We start from the raw sequence: 16,500 nt of genomic DNA, 5'->3' as shown, positions 1-16,500 counted from the left end.
TTGGGGTGAGGCCACCTGGACCTTGGCTCTGTCCTGGGAAGCCAGGAGATTTCCCAGCATTTCCAGGCTTTGCCACTCTTTCCATTTTTCCATTATTTTGCTGATTACCTCTTCTCCACGATTACTTTAATCGTCCTCAAACCTGCTGGGTGAGGACTTTACTCATCAGCATGTAAAACACTGCTCTGTTCTATGTTTTATGCACGTTCACGATGTGCTGAGTCCGTGCTCAGACTTGTCCCGAGAGTCAGATCACGACTTTTCACGATTTTTATTTAGTTGCCAGCACTTAGAGTCAGACGTCCCCTCCCAATCTGGGTGGCCATCCTGCCTGGAGCCTCCGCACTGCACGTGTGACATGGGCGGTTCACGTGGCTGCTAGGGCCCCGGATTCTCTCCCCTGAGGGGTCGGGTGGGGCTGATCATGACACCCCGCTGTCGGCCCCGGTCTCCCCCTTTGTCCCTCCTGACCTGTCAGTGACATCCTGCTCCCTCTCCTTTTCTTGCTTCTCCTGTCGGGAGAAGGACGTCCTTGGCTCCGGGTGGGGTTGAGAGCCTCCACGTGCCGGGGCAGGATCAGGTGCTCAGTGGGAACCATGGCCCTGCCACCTCTGGTTCCCATTTCACAGATGGGGAGACTGAGGCTTTGCGGCTGTGCTGGGCCTGGGTCCAGCCACTGGCTGTCGTCACCGTGGCCTCCGTCACCTCCTGCGAGGCCCAGCCTCCTGTGACCTCACTCTGACCTTCTAGCTTGTCCGTGTGACAGCGACTCCATTGCCTTTGATTCTGTCCTGTTGAAGCGACGCTCCCCTGGATTCCATTTCCATCTGCGGCACGGCCGCCTGGCTGCAGGCCTGGCTGGGGAAGCGTGGGCAGGGCCAGCCTGTGAGCCTGAGCTGGGGGTCTGGAGTCGGGGGCCTGCAGGTCCCTGGCTGCTCTGCCAGCGAGCCGCTCCTCGTGCGTGAGGTGCCGCTGTCGGGTGCGGACACTGTTGAGTGGCGGAAGCCTGCAGGGGTCTGCTCCCCTGAGACCCTCTGCTGCGTCTGCAGGTTCGGAGTGTTCAGCGGACACATGTACGGAAGTGTGATTTCAACCGAGTCTCCAAAGAGGTTCTTCTGTCACACTCTGACCCAGATCCTCACCCACAAGCCTGTGCTGAAAGGTGGGTCCTGGTGCCCTGGGTGCCTCCCTTGACAGAAGCTCGGGCCACGGATGTTAATGCTGGGAGGACGGTCCGTTTGTCATTAAATATCTTCTCGTTTGAAAGCAACACTTTCCCGTAAAGAAAATTTAGAATTAAAGAAGCGTCATCCATTATTGCCAAAGTAGAATATCTTTAATATGAAGCCCTTCCTGTCTTTCTAGATAGGTTTTTAAAACAGTGCTCGTACTGTGAATTCCAAGGTTCTGTTTCTGCGGCTCACGTCAGCATTTTCTGTGTGGGTGCATGGCTTTCTGAAGGGTGTCCGCCACCCGAGTCATCTTCTGCCTGATGCACTGTCCTGTGAGGGCTGGGCGGTCCGCGAGGCTCCTCATGGTGCCTTCTCTGTGGTGCTGTGTCCAGGGGCGCACGGAAGCCCCGGCCTGGCTGATGAATGCTTTCCAACTGTGTCCTTTCAACACGTCCTCACTGACTGCTTATTCTTAGTGAAAGTTTAAAAGCAGCAAAATTAAAGTGTAACTGATGGGTTGGAGGATATTTATAGCAGATATGATCAAGGATTACCAAAGACAGACAGTTCATGACGTAAAAAAATGGCTGGAAAATGGGGAAATGGTGAAGTTCACATACATTTGGAAAAGTGCAAATTAAAACAAGGTACTTTGTTGATACCGAACTTTTTGATGATTACTGATGTGACATTATGTGTATTTCCTCCTGAATGAAGTTTCCGACGCTGTTCAGATGCAGAGAGAGTGGAGCTTTGCAAGGACCTCGCCTCTGCTCAGTGGCCTGTACCGTAGGGTAAGTGCACAGGGTGGGGTCCAAGACCTGCTGCACGGGCTCTGTGGGTCCCAGGAGATGCCACAGCCACGGCCGTCCACGGCTGGACCACCGTCCGGGTCCAGAGACTGAACTTTTCACTTGGGCAAAGCACCTTGTCCTCAGATGAGGACTCCCTGCAGCCACTGCTGGCCGTGGGGGTCAGGAGGGCAGGCGTCTCGAGTCTAGGCTGGGTCCGATGCGGAGTGGGAGGGAGTGGGGGTCCAGCTTTGACGCTTCGGTTTCAGCTCTTCGTGATCCTGAGCCCAGAGGAGCTGGTGGGCCACTTGCAAGAGGTTCTGGAGACACAGGAGGTGAACTGGCAGCACGTGCTGTCCTGCGTGTCCACACTGGTGATCTGCTTGCCAGACGCACAGCAGCTCGTTAATGGTGCGCGGGGATGGGAGCCCCGTTGTGTTCCGTGCGTGCGTGTGCGTGTGATCCGTGGACCGGCGTTGGCGCGAGCCTGCGAGCGGAATCGCTGTGTCTGGCTCAGTGAGGATGGAAGCCCTTCCTGCCTACCCAGCCGGTGCCCTCTGGACCGCCCTCTGCTGTCGGCCTGCCTGTGTACCCGCTGCTCGGCTGCGTGTGGGCCGCCACCCAGGGCCTGGGGGTCGGTGTTGGGTGAGCAGACTGTCCTGCCTGCCCCCGCACCCCCGCCCCAGTCCCCGTCCCCAGCCGTGCCACTGTTCTCACCTAGGTTGGGTGTCGCGTTTGCTGACTCATGCATTCGAGAGCTGTGACCTGGACAGCATGGTCTTGGCGTTCCTGGTTGCACGGCAGGCCGCGCTGGAGGGCCCAGCTGCCTTCCCGTCCTATGCCGCCTGGTTCCAGGTGAGCCGCCTGCGCTCCCGCTGGGGTCGGCTCTGCCGAGGCTGCTCAGATTCCCATCTGCCTCATTGAGCCTCCTGCCGTCTCTCTCGAGAAAATGAGTGAAATCCAGCAGGAAAGGGTGAAAGCGAACACAGCTGCCTTTTTTTGCACAGTGTGCTGCGCTGTGATTGGTTTCACGTCTGTCGGGGAGCGCCCTCCTCTCTTCCCTGTTTCCCTCCACCTGCGCCTGTTTGCCCCTCTTCCCAGGCTGCTGAACCTGGCCGAGCCTGGGGGGCATCTTTGGGACATCAGCTTTGACGGTTGGGCGTGTGTGGATTTGGGTTTACGAGCCCTGTTCTTTGCAGAAGCTTTGGGTGGTGTAGCTGTGGCCTCTTTGGAGAGCCCGCCTCTCTCTGCATCCACTGGGCTCTGTGCCTGGTGTGCCGTAGAGATGGTGGGCGTGGTTCTTTCTTTCACGGAATGAAGCTCCCTCCTGGCCCCGTGCTTCCCCCAGCTCCACACAGCGGGCCAGGGGCTCCTGCTGGACGCACGTGGACTCGGTGGCTGCGTCCACAGTCCTGACACTGAGGGACTTACCAGGGTCCACTCGGTGCTCCGAGTGTAGGTCCAGTGCTGTTGGCCTTGTGTGCTCGTTCCGATGACTCTGTGCCTGTCGTCTGACGGCACGATTGTTAAGAAGAGCCACAGGGTATGCTTTGGACGAGGAGCTTCCGTGGGCCTCGCGGTGTTGCAGGTGGGCCTCTTGTGGCTGTCGTGAGGCGAGTGCTGGTCTCTGCAGGCTCACGGGGACATATTCAGGGCCGACACCTCGTCAGAACCTCCCTGCCCTGGGCACCCCCAGGCACCCCTGGGTGCCCTGGGTTCTGTAAGAGTCCACTGTCCCGCCGTGGCCTGGGCACTTTGCCCGAGGGCCCACCCCTGCAGGGATCTCATCCGCTCACACGGGCTTGGAGCTGGAGAGGAATGAATTCACCTGTGAGGAGGGACTCTCGCAGGGTGGTTAACAAATCCTGTCCCTAATGTTCATAGAAAGGCACCATATTTACCATTTTCTGCAGCAATATATTTGTAATTTTTAAAATAAATTTTCAGTCCATCTGTTTAGCTAGGCCACAGCCATGCCGTCCTAAAAACAAATGAACTGAAATGGCTTTGCTTCCCTTTTTCTGCTGTTTTTGAGGCCGGGGTGTAGCCACGGCCACCACACGGCAGGTCCTCCCGTCGCCCCCACCTCATGCCCATTCTCCCCACAGGCCGCCTTCGGGAGCGCAAGGGGCTTCCACGGCTCCAGCAAGAAGGCGCTGGTCTTCCTCTTCAAGTTCCTGTCTGACCTCGTGCCCTTCGAGGCCCCGCGGTACCTGCAGGTGAGAGGCCGGCAGCACGTTCGGCTCAGGGAAGCCCCACAAGTGACAGTCACAGAATGCAGACGCCATCCTGGGGTGTTGGTGCACTTCTGGGGAGGCATGTTTCTTATAGTAAATGCCCAGAAACCGGCCACATGTGGTCCTAGAAGCTGGTGAGTGAGCAAAGGGGGCCTGGTGCCTGCATGGAAAGGGGCCCCTACCACGGACACCGAAGCCAGCGAGTGCCCTGGGTCCCATGGTTGGTTTTTAAAAATGATATACTTTTATATACCTGGAAGCATCTGCCCCTAGAGGCTGTGGACGTTCCTTCCGGGAGTGGAAGACTTCACGCTCCAGTTTACGTTCTCTGTCACCACGTGCATTAGTCTCAGGATTAGAAGGTGCCTTGCAGGGAGCTTTCTTCTGTAATCAGATGACCGTAACCAGCATCCGCTTTGAGGGGTAGGGCACTTGGAAGGTGAATCTCACCTTCTTTCTTGAATTAAGAAATGCGTATTTCATTTCAAAGAATACACGTGACGTAACTCACGCAGCCTGGAGTCTGGTCTCCCCGTGCATCTCAGTCCCTGCTGCCCCTCCCGGCCCCGTGCCGAGACCCTCACCCAGGACTCCGTCTGTCCCACCTCCAGCTGTGGCCCTGGGGTCTTTGGCTAATTCTTCAACTTTGTTGCCGTCAGTCCGAGTGTCTCCCCCAGAAAGTCAGGACAGCTGACGGGCTGATGGACCTGCTCCGCCCTCTGCCCGCAGGTGCACATCCTCCACCCGCCACTGGTTCCCAGCAAGTACCGCACCCTCCTCACCGACTACGTGGCGCTGGCCAGGACGCGCCTGGCCGACCTCAAGGCGAGTCCCAGCCTCCCCTGCTGCCTGCCCCTCCTCTGTCTCCACGGAGGCCAGTGCCTATCTGGGTGCTCACATGCGCCCGTGTCTTTGCAGGTTTCTGTAGAAAACATGGGGCTCTATGAGGATTTGTCTTCAGCTGGGGACGTCACGGAGGTAATGTCCCGGGCTTGTCGCTGAGCGTCTCTGCGTGTCCGAGCCTTTTCTGTCTGGGCCCCGGTCCGTGTGCGGCAGCCGGGGTGAGCTATGCTCCAGGGCTTGTCCGTTCGTATCCACACTCTTCAGAGCAGCAGCGAGGGTCACCTTTTACAGGGATGCTTCTTCCAGGAGGTCCCCCTTCCCGTGGTTTCACGGACAAAGTGGTCTGTAAAACAGTTGGGGAAGGGCGGTGTCATGTTCTTCTAGGAATTACAGAAAAAAGTGTGAACTATATTTATGTAGACCGAATGTCGGATGGCCATATGCGGTGTGTGTGTGCTTTCCTAAGACACTCTTCAAAGTTGCGAGTCTCTGGAGAGCCCTGGCTGTTGGACTGTTAGGCGAATACTTTAAGTTTTCTATTTAAGGTTTATCGCTGTTCACAAGTTGCCATTTCATAATTTTTTTAAATCTCAAAAATTAGGTCTTGGCACCTTCCCACCTGAAAATCTTGCATTGGGATCCTTGTCTCTCCCAGAAGGGCAGTAGGGAGCGGGGTGGAGTGCACAGACAGATGGAACCTGGGGGTGGCTGTGGCTCCCCAGAGGTGCTGAGCTCTCTGGGGCCAGGGCAGCAAGCTGATCCCTCCTTGTGGTTTTGCTGGTATCAGGGCGTTTGTCTGCATGTCCGCTTGCTCTGTCATGCCTCTCGCCCGACCACAGAACCGTGGCCCCGCTGTGCTCCTGCCTTTGCTTTCAAATCTTCTGTTTTTTTCCATCCTCCCCACTTGGAGCCAGCCCCGCTGCCAAGCGGCCCAGGATGTTGAGAAAGCCATCATGGTGTTTGAACACACGGGGAAGATTCCCGCCGCCGTCCTGGAGGCCAGGTGGGGTTACGCTGCCGGAAGGGCTGGTGGGCAGGTGCTGCCGAGCCCCTGCTGTGACATGAGCTCCCTTGAGGAAAGCCCAGGTGCCCCGCAGCACAGACTGTTCAGAGGGACCAGACAGGCCCTCCCTGTGGCCACGATGACTTTTCTTGTTCATGCTTCAACGGTGACCGTGTGAAGCCAGCACAGGGAGTTGAATAGCAAAATTTTGTTGAATTTGGTGTGACGCCAAAACACGTTGAATTCTGGTTGCTACCAGTACGGGATAGCTGTGGGGTAGCTTTCTTAAGGCTTTGCCTCTGAGAAACGCTCACAGCTTCCAGCTCCCACGGTCGACCTCGTGGCCGCGGACGAACCCAGGCTCCAGGGCCGTGCATCTGGAATCCTCCGGACTCTCAGGGTGCAGGTGGTCACCAGCAGAGTTCCCTTTGTGTGAAATGTCCCAAAACAGTGGGAAAGAAAACTTGAAAACGTGATATAATGTCATAGCCTTGAAACGTGACACCACGTGGCCCACGCTCTGGCCTGCAGGGACGGCCCTGGACGGTCATTGCCCTCACTGAGGGTCCTCCGGTCGAGGTGGGGCACCCCTGAGCCTGGCCTTTTCTGTTGCAGCATATTCCGGAGGTCCTACTACCTGTCCCACTTTCTCCCCGCCCTGCTCACACCGCGAGTGGTCAGTACACGTCGCCGTGAACGTGGGGCTGGGTCGGCAGAGAGCGGGGTCCCTGTCGGCGTCTCACCCAAGTCCTGTCTTCCCTCTCAGCTCCCGAGGGTCCCTGATTCCCGGGCCGCTCTCATAGAGTCCCTGAGGAGGTATGCATGGCAGCGCGGCTCGTCTGGGGGCTGACAGCGCAAGGAGCTGTGGCTCTTCTGTAGAGAAATGTGTTTTGTCACATGTATGCTTTACTTATAAAAAGTTGGCTCAAAATTAGTCGGTTAAAATGTTAAAAAGAAAATTTCCTTGATTCTGAATATCACAACTTAGCATTTTTCGATGAACTTTTAGGATGATTAGGCTGGGAATTAAAGAAAATAGTGTTTTTGCTACATAATCATTGGGAAAGGAGGAGAATTTAAGGAAAGAAGGAAAAGGGAGAGGTGAAAGCCTTCCACTGTGATGATTTGGGGAGAGTGGAGACCACGTGTAGAACGGGGGTCCCATCCCCCGGCTCACACTGAGGACCTCCAGGAGCAGAGAGGTGGTAGAAACAGAAAACGATAAACCCTGTTTTCCAGTGTCTTATGGGAAGTAATGGGTCCTGTGAGAAGATTGAAAAGATAAAGGGCCTAGAAAGTAAAAATAAGCTTTTTCATCTTATGATTAGGCCATTCTCTGGGATCCTTACTTCTATTTATTTTTGGCATAAGATATTCCAAAAGTAAAGAGACCAGTAAAAAAAACACCCCTATGCCCCATTCGCATTAATATTTTTGCTATCTTTCCTTTTTTTTCTTGAAATAGTCCAGATACATCTTACCCCAGGTCTCCGATCCCCTCCCCTTTTCCTCCAAGAAAGTCATTATCCTGAAGTTGGTGCATAAATTTTTCCTCTATTTTTTATCCTTTTGTTTTATATGTTTATAACTGTAAATCATGTCCACACACAAACACGCCACACAGTGTGCTCTTGTGTGTTTTCAAAGTGGATTTGATAGCAGTGTGTGTTGTTCTGTGACTTGCATTTTCACTCCCCCCGCTGGTCGTGTGCTCTGGTTTGTTTAATGCTGTGTGGAATTCTGTTGTGTCTGCAGACTGCCACGTCGCACCCCCCTGGGTGCAGGCCACATGCCTGCGGAATAAATAGATGCACTCACCACCCTGGAGCTGGACCCTTGGGTTACTTCACGTTTATGTTCTGCTAGCGGTGCTTCAGTGAACACCCTTGGCTGTATCTCCGTGAAAGCTTGAAAATTTTGCGTGCAATTTCATTGATTCTATAGGTTAACTTGAGGGTATTTGGATTTATTATGGTACTGAGTTTTTCCTTCCAGGAACACAGTACATCTTTGTTTATTCAAGTCTTTTACTAGTGTTTTGTGTTTTTTCTTTATAAAACTCTTGTAAATTGTTGTCAGCCTTGCTACTCGGTACCTAGCTTTTGTTGTGAACTGCATGTTCTTTTCTGGCTTCTTCCTCAGCTGTTGCTGAGGTGTAGGTGCCCTTGTCTCCGTTAACTGTTGAACTTACTCCCGGTGGGTGGTGAGATTTTCTATGCAGTCACGCTGTCCACAAGATCATGTCTGATTATTATGCCTCTCGGTGTTTGTCACTCTGTATCGGGTAGGATTTTAGTATAATGAGCACTCGTAGGAGTGAGAGCTGGCCTCGCGTCTTGTCCCTGGCTGAAACAGGACTGCTTCTAGAGTGTTTCCATCTATCTATATATATATATATATCCTCCTTACCATATTAAAAGAGTGCCCTCTGTGAATTCGCGAAGGACTTTTAGCAGGAATTCGTGCTTTTTTTTTTTGGCAACCCTTAAGATGATTGTGCTGTTCTCCTGTCATCGGCTATGTGATAATTACATTGATAGGTTTTTCCACTGTCTTTGCGTTCCTGGAATACCCCCTAATTGGTAACAGTTTTTTGTTTTATGAACGGCTGAATTTGGTTTACTGATACTTTATTTAGGGTTCAGGCATCTGTGTCTCATTCTGTTACACTCCCCTTGGCTGCTTTGTCATTAAGGTATTTGGTTCCTCATGGAACGAACCAGGTAGCCTTCCCTCTTTCCTGTCCCCTGAAATAGTTTGTCACACAGGGATCATGTGTCCCTTAAGGTTGGGTAAAATCTGGCTGCAAAATCATCTGTTCCTGGTGTCTTTTGTGGAGGCAAAACTTTGGCTGCAGACTCAGTTTCTTGAATGGTTATTGGTTTAGTCAGGTTTTTTATTCTCGAGTTAGCTTTTATATATATTTCTAGAAAATTGTCCGTTTCATCTAAGTTTGCAAATCTATCGATGTATCATTTTTCATGATATTCTATTGTGATTTAAAAAATTTGTCTACCTCATCTGTACTTTTCATACCTTAAAATTTTTTTCATGCTAGTGTTAATTTTTCCTTTTGTTATGACTCATTCATTACCTAAAGACTTGTCTGTTTTATTAATTTTATCACATAACCAGCTTTTAATATTGTGTCCTTCCTGCTGTTTTGGGTTTTTTTAATAAATTTATTTTATTATTTTTATCTTTGGCTGCATTGGGTCTTTGCTGCCGTGCATGGGCTTTTCTCTAGTTGTGGCGAGTTGGGGCTTCTCATTGAGGTGGCCTCTCCTGCTGCGGAGCACGGGCTCTAGGCACGCGGGCTGCAGTAGTTGTGGCACGTGGGCTCAGTAGTTGTGGCTCGCAGGCTCTAGACTTCAGGCTCATTAGTTGTGGTGAATGGGTTTAGCTGCTCTGTGGCATGTGAGATCCTCCCAGACCAGGGCTTGAACCCATGTCTCCTGCATTGGCAGGCGGATTCTTAACCACTGCGCCACCAGAGAAGCCCCCTCCCTGCTCTTTTGTGTTTTTTTTTTAATAAATTTATTTATTTTTGGCTGCGTTGGGTCTTCGTTGCTGCACGTGGGTTTTTCTCTGGTTGTGGCGAGCCAGGGCTACTCTTCGTTGCGGTGCGCAGGCTTCTCATTGCAGTGGCTTCTCCTGTTGTGGAGCGTGGGCTCTAGGTGCGCGGGCTTCAGTAGTTGTGGCATACGGGCTCAGTAGTTGTGGCTTGCGGGCTCTAGAGCGCAGGCTCATTAGTTGTGGTGCATGGGTTTAGCTGCTCTGCGGCATGTGGGATCCTCCTGGACCAGGGCTCGAACCCATGTCCCCTGCATTGGCAGGCGGATTCTCAACCGCTGTGCCACCAGGGAAGCCCCTCCCTGCTGTTTTAAAAAATATCTTCTATTTGTTTTTAGATTTTAACTTTATTATTTACCTTTTGTTTTCTTTGGTTTTACTATGTTGTTCTTTTTATAACTTCTTAAAGTGGTGGTTTAATTTATTGTTTTATAACTTTCCTTGTGTTTTAAAACAGGCATATTTTAATAAATTTTACCTCCAGATATCACTTTAGCCGCCTTCCAAAAGTTTCAATGTGTAGTTCTTACACTGTCGGTCAGTTCTAAGTAAATACGCAACCATTGTGCTATCATTTTCTCATAATTTGTAAGTTAGTTTTAAGTAAATTTTAAAAAATTTTAAACATTTAGGTGTTTGCCCATGAGTTTTTATTGTTGAATTCCAGTGTTAATTGCATGTTTCACAAAGAATATGATTCACTTTATATGGAGTTTTTTCTACTTGTCAAGACTTCCTTTCAGAATTTGCTTGGAATTTGCAGACATTCCACGCATCCTTGAAAACAACACATGTCCTTCAGTTTGGGACTGTAGGGTCTGTCTGTTAAATTGTGCTTATTCTCAAGTTTTCTGTATCCTGAATAGTTTTCTGTGTCTTTGGTTTATCAGTTTATTGTGGAGGTGGTTGTGATTTTGTCAGTTTCTCCTTATAATTCTGTCAGATTTGTCTTGTTGCAAGAAAGTTTGTAATTGTTAAAATACAGGCTTCTCTTGCTGGGTGTTTTTCCCTTTGTTATTATGTAATGTCTCTGTTAGGCTTTTTACCTTAATTTCTGTTTTGTCTGCTATTAAAACCAGCTTTTTTTTTTTGGTATTTGTATGGTATACCTTCTTAATTTTTTTTTTTATTGGCTGCGTTGGATCTTTGTTGCTGCACGCAGGCTATCTGTAGTTGTGGAGAGCAGGGGCTACTCTTCGTTGCAGTGCGTGGGCTTCTTATTGCGGTGGCTTCTCTTGTTGAGGAGCATGGGCTCTAGGCGCGCGGGCTTCTGTAGTTTTGGTACATGGGCTCAGTAGTTGTGGCTCACGGGCTTAGTTGATCTACGGCATGTGGGATCACATGTCCTGTGCATTGGTAGGTGGATTCCCAAGTACTGCGCCACCAGGGAAGTCCCTAATTTTTTGACATATTTATTTCTAATCTTTAAAAAAGAGTTTTGTCAGAGTTAAATATAGATATAGATTAAAGAGTCCTGGCAGCAACATGGATGGACCTGGAGATAATCATACTAAGCGAAGTAAGTCAGACAGAGAAAGACAAACACCATATGACGTCACTTATGTGTGGAATCTAAACTATGACACAAATGAAACAGTGATAGACTCACAGACATAGAGAACAGACTTGTTGCTGGGGAGTGCAGGGGTGTGGACGGGGAGGAATGGAGTGGGGGTTTGGGATTAGCAGATGCAAACCATTATATATGGAATTGATAAACAACAAGGTCCCACTTATAGCACAGGGAACTATATTCAGTATCCTGTGATAAACCATATTGGAAAAGCATATGAAAAAGAATATATATATATGTATTACTGGGTCACTTTGCTGTACAGCAGAAATTAACACACATCGTAATTCAACTATACTTGAATAAATTTTTTTTTTAAAGTTAGATTAAAGAGTCAGATACTTCTATGAAGTTTATTAAGAGAAATAGCCAGGGGCTTCCCTGGTGGCACAGTGGTTAAGAATCTGCCTGCCAGTGCAGGAGACACGGGTTCTAGCCCTGATCTGGGACGATCCCACATGCCGCGGAGCAACTAAGCCCGTGCGCCACAACTACTGAGCCTGCGCTCTAGAGCCCACGAGCCACAACTACTGAAGCCCGTGTGCCACAACTACTGAGCCTGAGCACCTAGAGCCTGTGCTCCCAACAAGAGAAGCCACTGCAATGAGAAGCCTGCTCACCACAACGAAGAGTGGCCCCCACTCGCCACAACTAGAGAAGGCCCGTGCGCAGCAACAAAGACCCAGTGCAGCCAAAAATAAGATAAAATTTAAAAATTTATTTTTTAAAAAAAGAGAGAGAGAAATAGCCACTCCTCACCCATCCCTGCTACTTCACTTTCTTTCTGGAAACAAGCATTTTCAACTCAACTGATTTTTCGATATTTCGCCCCGAATCTCCATATAACATTATTATTTTGGTATTAATTTTTCTGTTTTAGTTTTCTTTCCTTTACCAATACACATAGCTGCCCTTCCTGTGTTGGTTTTGAAAAATTGCTTTTTAGGGCTTCCCTGGTGGCGCAGTGGTTGAGAGTCCGCCTGCCGATGCAGGGGACACGGGTTCGTGCCCCGGTCCGGGAGGATCCCACATGCCGCGGAGCGGCCGGGCCCATGAGCCGTGGCCGCTGAGCCCGCGCGTCCAGGGCCTGTGCTCCGCGGCGGGAGGGGCCACAACAGTGAGAGGCCTGCATACCGCAAAAAAAAAAAAAAAAAACCACAAAAAACCCTGTTTTTTAAGGCTATCTAAACAGTATTCAGAGTTGATCATTAGGAATCGTTACTGTCTGTTTTCTCTGGAGTTTATAATTATCTTTGTTTTATCTTAGTTTTCCTTGTATATATCATGATTCACTGGAAACTCTGCCAGTTTTCTAAATGTTCTCTTGTTCAGAATCATCAAGTATCCCAACGGTTGTATCTTTGGGAAATCTCTTCTAGAGCCTTCTGACCTGCTTCACTCTGACCCACTAGCTTGTTATGCCTCTAAGACTGCTGTCACCCTTGTATCTTCCTTCAGCATCACCTGGGGACTGACGTCCTTTGCTCTGGCTTGTGCTGGCTTCCCCTTTCTGTGCCCGAGATCATCCTCTTTCTTGGTTTACTCCTTTGTCTTGGTGGAAAACATCCTATTGAAGCTTCTTACAAAAGGATGGGTGTGAGGTAGATTTTTCGACACCTTATTTAGCCCTCACATTTGATAGGTAGTTTGGGTATAGAAATCTAAGTTGGAAATTATTTTCCCTCAAATTGTTAAGAGTTACTCCTTTGACTTCTAGCTTCCATTGTTGCGACTGAGATGTTAGAAACTTACAGTTTCTGACTCTTTGCATGGGAATCTGTGTTTTTCTTTCTGGAGGCCTGTAGTGCCTTTTCTTTGTTCCCTGTGTTCTGAAATTTTATAGCAGTGTATTTCATTGTGGGTCTAATTTTATTTCTGGGCTGGGCACATGGTGGGCCTTTTACTCTGGAAATTCATATCCTTCAGTACTAAGGGATTTTCTTGGATACTTAAAACCTTTTTTTTATGAAAAATTTAAGACAGAAAAGCAGAATAGAATCTATCACCCAGATTTGTTATCAATAAATGGGCAATCTTGTTTCATCTATAGCCTTCAAACTCACTTACCCACCCAGCATTCTGGATTATTTTGAAGCAAATCCCAGACGCTGATTATTTCTACTTGGTTTATTTCACTGCAGATGTGTCCTCTTTATGTCCTTTTTCTTCTTAGAACTGCTATGTTTTAGGTATTAGATCTCCTGTATTGTCTTCTGATTTTTTTCTCTTTTGTCCTATTTTGCGTATCTGTTTTGTTTTGTTTTTTCCTCTCCTTTCTGAGAGATTTCTTCAAGTTTATCTGCAAGTTCTTTTACTGAGTGTTTCATTTCTGCCATCAGATATTCCTTTGTACAGCAGTCCATTCTTCCTTTAAAATTTTAATTTAATTAATTTATCTATTTAGGCTGTGTTGGGTCTTTGTTGTTGCACGCAGGCTTTCTCTGCTGGTGAGCGGGGGCTACTCTTCGTTGTGGTGTGCGGGCTTCTCACTGTGGTGGCTTCTCTTGTTGCAGAGCATGGGCTCTAGGCGTGCGGGCTGCAGTAGTTATGGCAGTTGGGCTCAGTAGTTGTGGCTTGTGGGCTCTAGAGTGCAGGCTCAGTAGTTGTGGTGCACGGGCTTAGTTGCTCCACGGCACGTGGGATCTTCCCAGACCAGGGCTCGAACCCATGTCCACTGCATTGGCAGGCAGATTCTTAACCACTGCGCCACCAGGGAAGCCCCCAGCAGTCCATTCTTGTTTCACAGCTGCAGTGTTTTGTCTTACCTCTCTGAAGATACTAATAAAAGTGATGACTGACAGTTTCTTTTCTGTGAATTTCTCCGTTTCCTTGAATTTGTTCTTTCTTTTTATTTGCATTGGTTTCTGTTTTTTCTTTTCTTCTTTTTGCTTTCTGTTTTTTAAACTGAAGGCTTTCCAGTCCCCAGGGCAGTGGGTGGTACCCTCAGTTCCTAGTCTCCAGCCAGATTCCCTGCCTCCCTCCAGTCCCGGTGTGGAGGTGTGGATTCTCACTCTGGACCACAGCTATGTCTCTGTTCTTCTGCTTGAATCTCGCTGTCACGGTTTGCAGCACTGATGGGGGGGGGGGGATGCTCTGTGGCTCTCGTCCTTGAACTTGCTGCTGTGCCATGACAGTGTGCCAGCCGTGTCCGTGCCCTGCAGATGCCCCGTGTCCTCATCACAGGACTTGTATTTTTAATGACATTAATTGGATGTTTTCCTTAGTTAGCATTTTTCATTAAAAGTAATATAAGTTCACCTTTAAAATTGGGGAATTACCAAAACTTGAATGAGAGAAGTGAAAATCATTTATAATCTCACTACACAACAAAACCCACTGTTGGGAGATGTTTATATAGGACGTATGGAGTAGTCAGGACCGTTTAAGTCCATATGGACAATGTTTTTCCTAAACATAGGGTCATGCTGTGGGGTGTTGTATAATTTATTTAGATTTACTCTGTTGCATATTTCTGTTTTATGATAGTCTTTGGGATTGTAAACTTGAGAATTAATTTGAGTCATAGTTGACTATTTTAATGTTTTCTTCTGATCCAGAGCAGACAAAATTCCCCCCTCCTTATACTCCACCTACCGCCAAGCCTGCTCCACTGTCGGAGAGAAGAAGCCAGAAGGTAAGGTCAGTGGGTCGCTTGGTCCCCAGACGTGCCCACATCTCACCTCCACTTCCCTGACCACGAGACGTGTCGGTGGCACCTTGGTCCATCTGGTCTGCTTCTGTCGTGCTGGGTCTGGTCACAGCTGTGGCTTCAGAGACTGCCCAGCACCAGCCCTGGGACAGCTGTGACACCAGGAGGGCTGCCTGTGGTGTCATTCCCAGAACACACATGCAGTACAAAATCTACTTGACCATTTCTCATCTTTGTGTGCCCCGCTGAGGCTGTCATGTGGCTTCTGTTTGCCTGTCTGAATTCGAGCTTTTTTTTTTTTTTTGCGTTACGCGGGCCTCTCACTGTTGTGGCCTCTCCCGTTGCGGAGCACAGGCTCCGGACGCGCAGGCTCAGCGGCCATGGCTCACAGGCCCAGCCGCTCTGCGGCATGTGGGATCTTCCCAGACTGGGGCACAAACCCGCGTCCCCTGCATCGGCAGGCAGACTCTCAACCACTGCGCCACCAGGGAAGCCCTGAATTCGAGCTTTAAAGTCAGGTGACCAGCCAGGCCCGAGGCCCGTGGTGCTTGTTCTGCACCGTGTCCTAGTAGGGGGTCTGCCATGGCTCTTTGGCCGTTTGGACGGTTGGGGATCTTTCTGCTTCTAGGGGACAGTGATGTAGACCTGGGCCAGTGTGGGAAAGCGTGCATCACTGCTTGGAGCAGCTGGGCAGGCTGTCTGCACCCCATTGCCGCAGGAGCGAGGCGCCATCCGGACAGGGCCTGTCTGTCGGTGTTGAAATGGTGCAGCTGTTTGCTGGTCAATCCCTCTGACGCCTGCAGGGCCAGTTGGGCTGCATGAGCAACTGCAGCTCTGCTTTCTAATTCTATCTGCCAGGACCCTCCTTGCACAACCTTCCACGGTTTCTGACAGCCAGGGAGACCCACACCTGTTTGGACCAGTATCGAGACATCTTGCAGACAGGATGCCAAGGGGGCCGTAGGGCTGTGTCCACTGTTGAGTGAGGCCTTGCCCTCCTTTCCTAACCCAATGGTCCTGCTTTTGGGGGCTTCTAGAATGTTTTCTAATGCTGTATCTCATAGGGCTAATATTTTTTAGTAAACCTATTAAATGTGTGTTGAGGACTGGTAATCACCTCTAATATACTGATTTTAACATCCTGTTGTAAAAAACAATATCACAATGTTACTTAAAAGTTTGAGAAACAGGGACTAAACCATCATCTGTTCCTCATTCTGCTCTCCCCGCCCAGCCTCCCTCCACATGCATTTGGTCTTTATTCATTACATACCTGCTTTTTACACTTGTGGCGATAGTGTGTATAGAACCGTGGTTTTTCTTAAACTTCCTTATGAATGTTTTAACTTTGATAGGACATTAACATCCGCCGTCCAGGGAGAGCGTTTCACTTCCCTCCTCATAGGGCCTCAGTCCTCTGTGTGCCCTCTGCAGGGAGAAGCCAGGGACAGCGTCAGTTCCGTGTGCTTCCTATCTGATCTAACCCGTTTAATTGTTAAAATTACCTCCTGTCTCTCAGATGCAGCCTCGCAAAGGGAGGTGGAGCCCAGCTGTAAGGAGGAGCCGCTGGGCCTGCTCACGACTGCCCTGCGAGAGCTCAGGGCCTCAGTGACAGATCCCACCCAGCGTGACGGTGAGGACAGGGCTGTGGGTTGGGCC

General features: G+C 49.7%; 1 protein-coding gene across 1 annotated transcript in view; it reads left to right on the top strand.

The window, feature by feature from the left end:
- FANCA (FA complementation group A) overlaps positions 1 to 16,500 on the top strand; it is a 50,946-nt gene that overhangs the window by 14,900 nt on the left and 19,546 nt on the right. Inside the window, 12 exon segments of the mRNA XM_032611956.1 lie at positions 1,050 to 1,162; positions 1,890 to 1,966; positions 2,233 to 2,374; positions 2,685 to 2,818; positions 4,072 to 4,182; positions 4,930 to 5,025; positions 5,119 to 5,178; positions 5,958 to 6,046; positions 6,662 to 6,722; positions 6,813 to 6,862; positions 14,750 to 14,826; positions 16,361 to 16,474. Of these exon segments, the coding sequence (XP_032467847.1) occupies positions 1,050 to 1,162; positions 1,890 to 1,966; positions 2,233 to 2,374; positions 2,685 to 2,818; positions 4,072 to 4,182; positions 4,930 to 5,025; positions 5,119 to 5,178; positions 5,958 to 6,046; positions 6,662 to 6,722; positions 6,813 to 6,862; positions 14,750 to 14,826; positions 16,361 to 16,474 (1,124 nt within the window).

The sequence above is a fragment of the Phocoena sinus genome, chromosome 19 (genome assembly GCF_008692025.1).
Source record: "Phocoena sinus isolate mPhoSin1 chromosome 19, mPhoSin1.pri, whole genome shotgun sequence".
Classification (NCBI taxonomy): domain Eukaryota; kingdom Metazoa; phylum Chordata; class Mammalia; order Artiodactyla; family Phocoenidae; genus Phocoena; species Phocoena sinus.
Note: the sequence above shows the minus strand (reverse complement) of the source record. Positions and strands in the feature narration are given on the sequence as shown.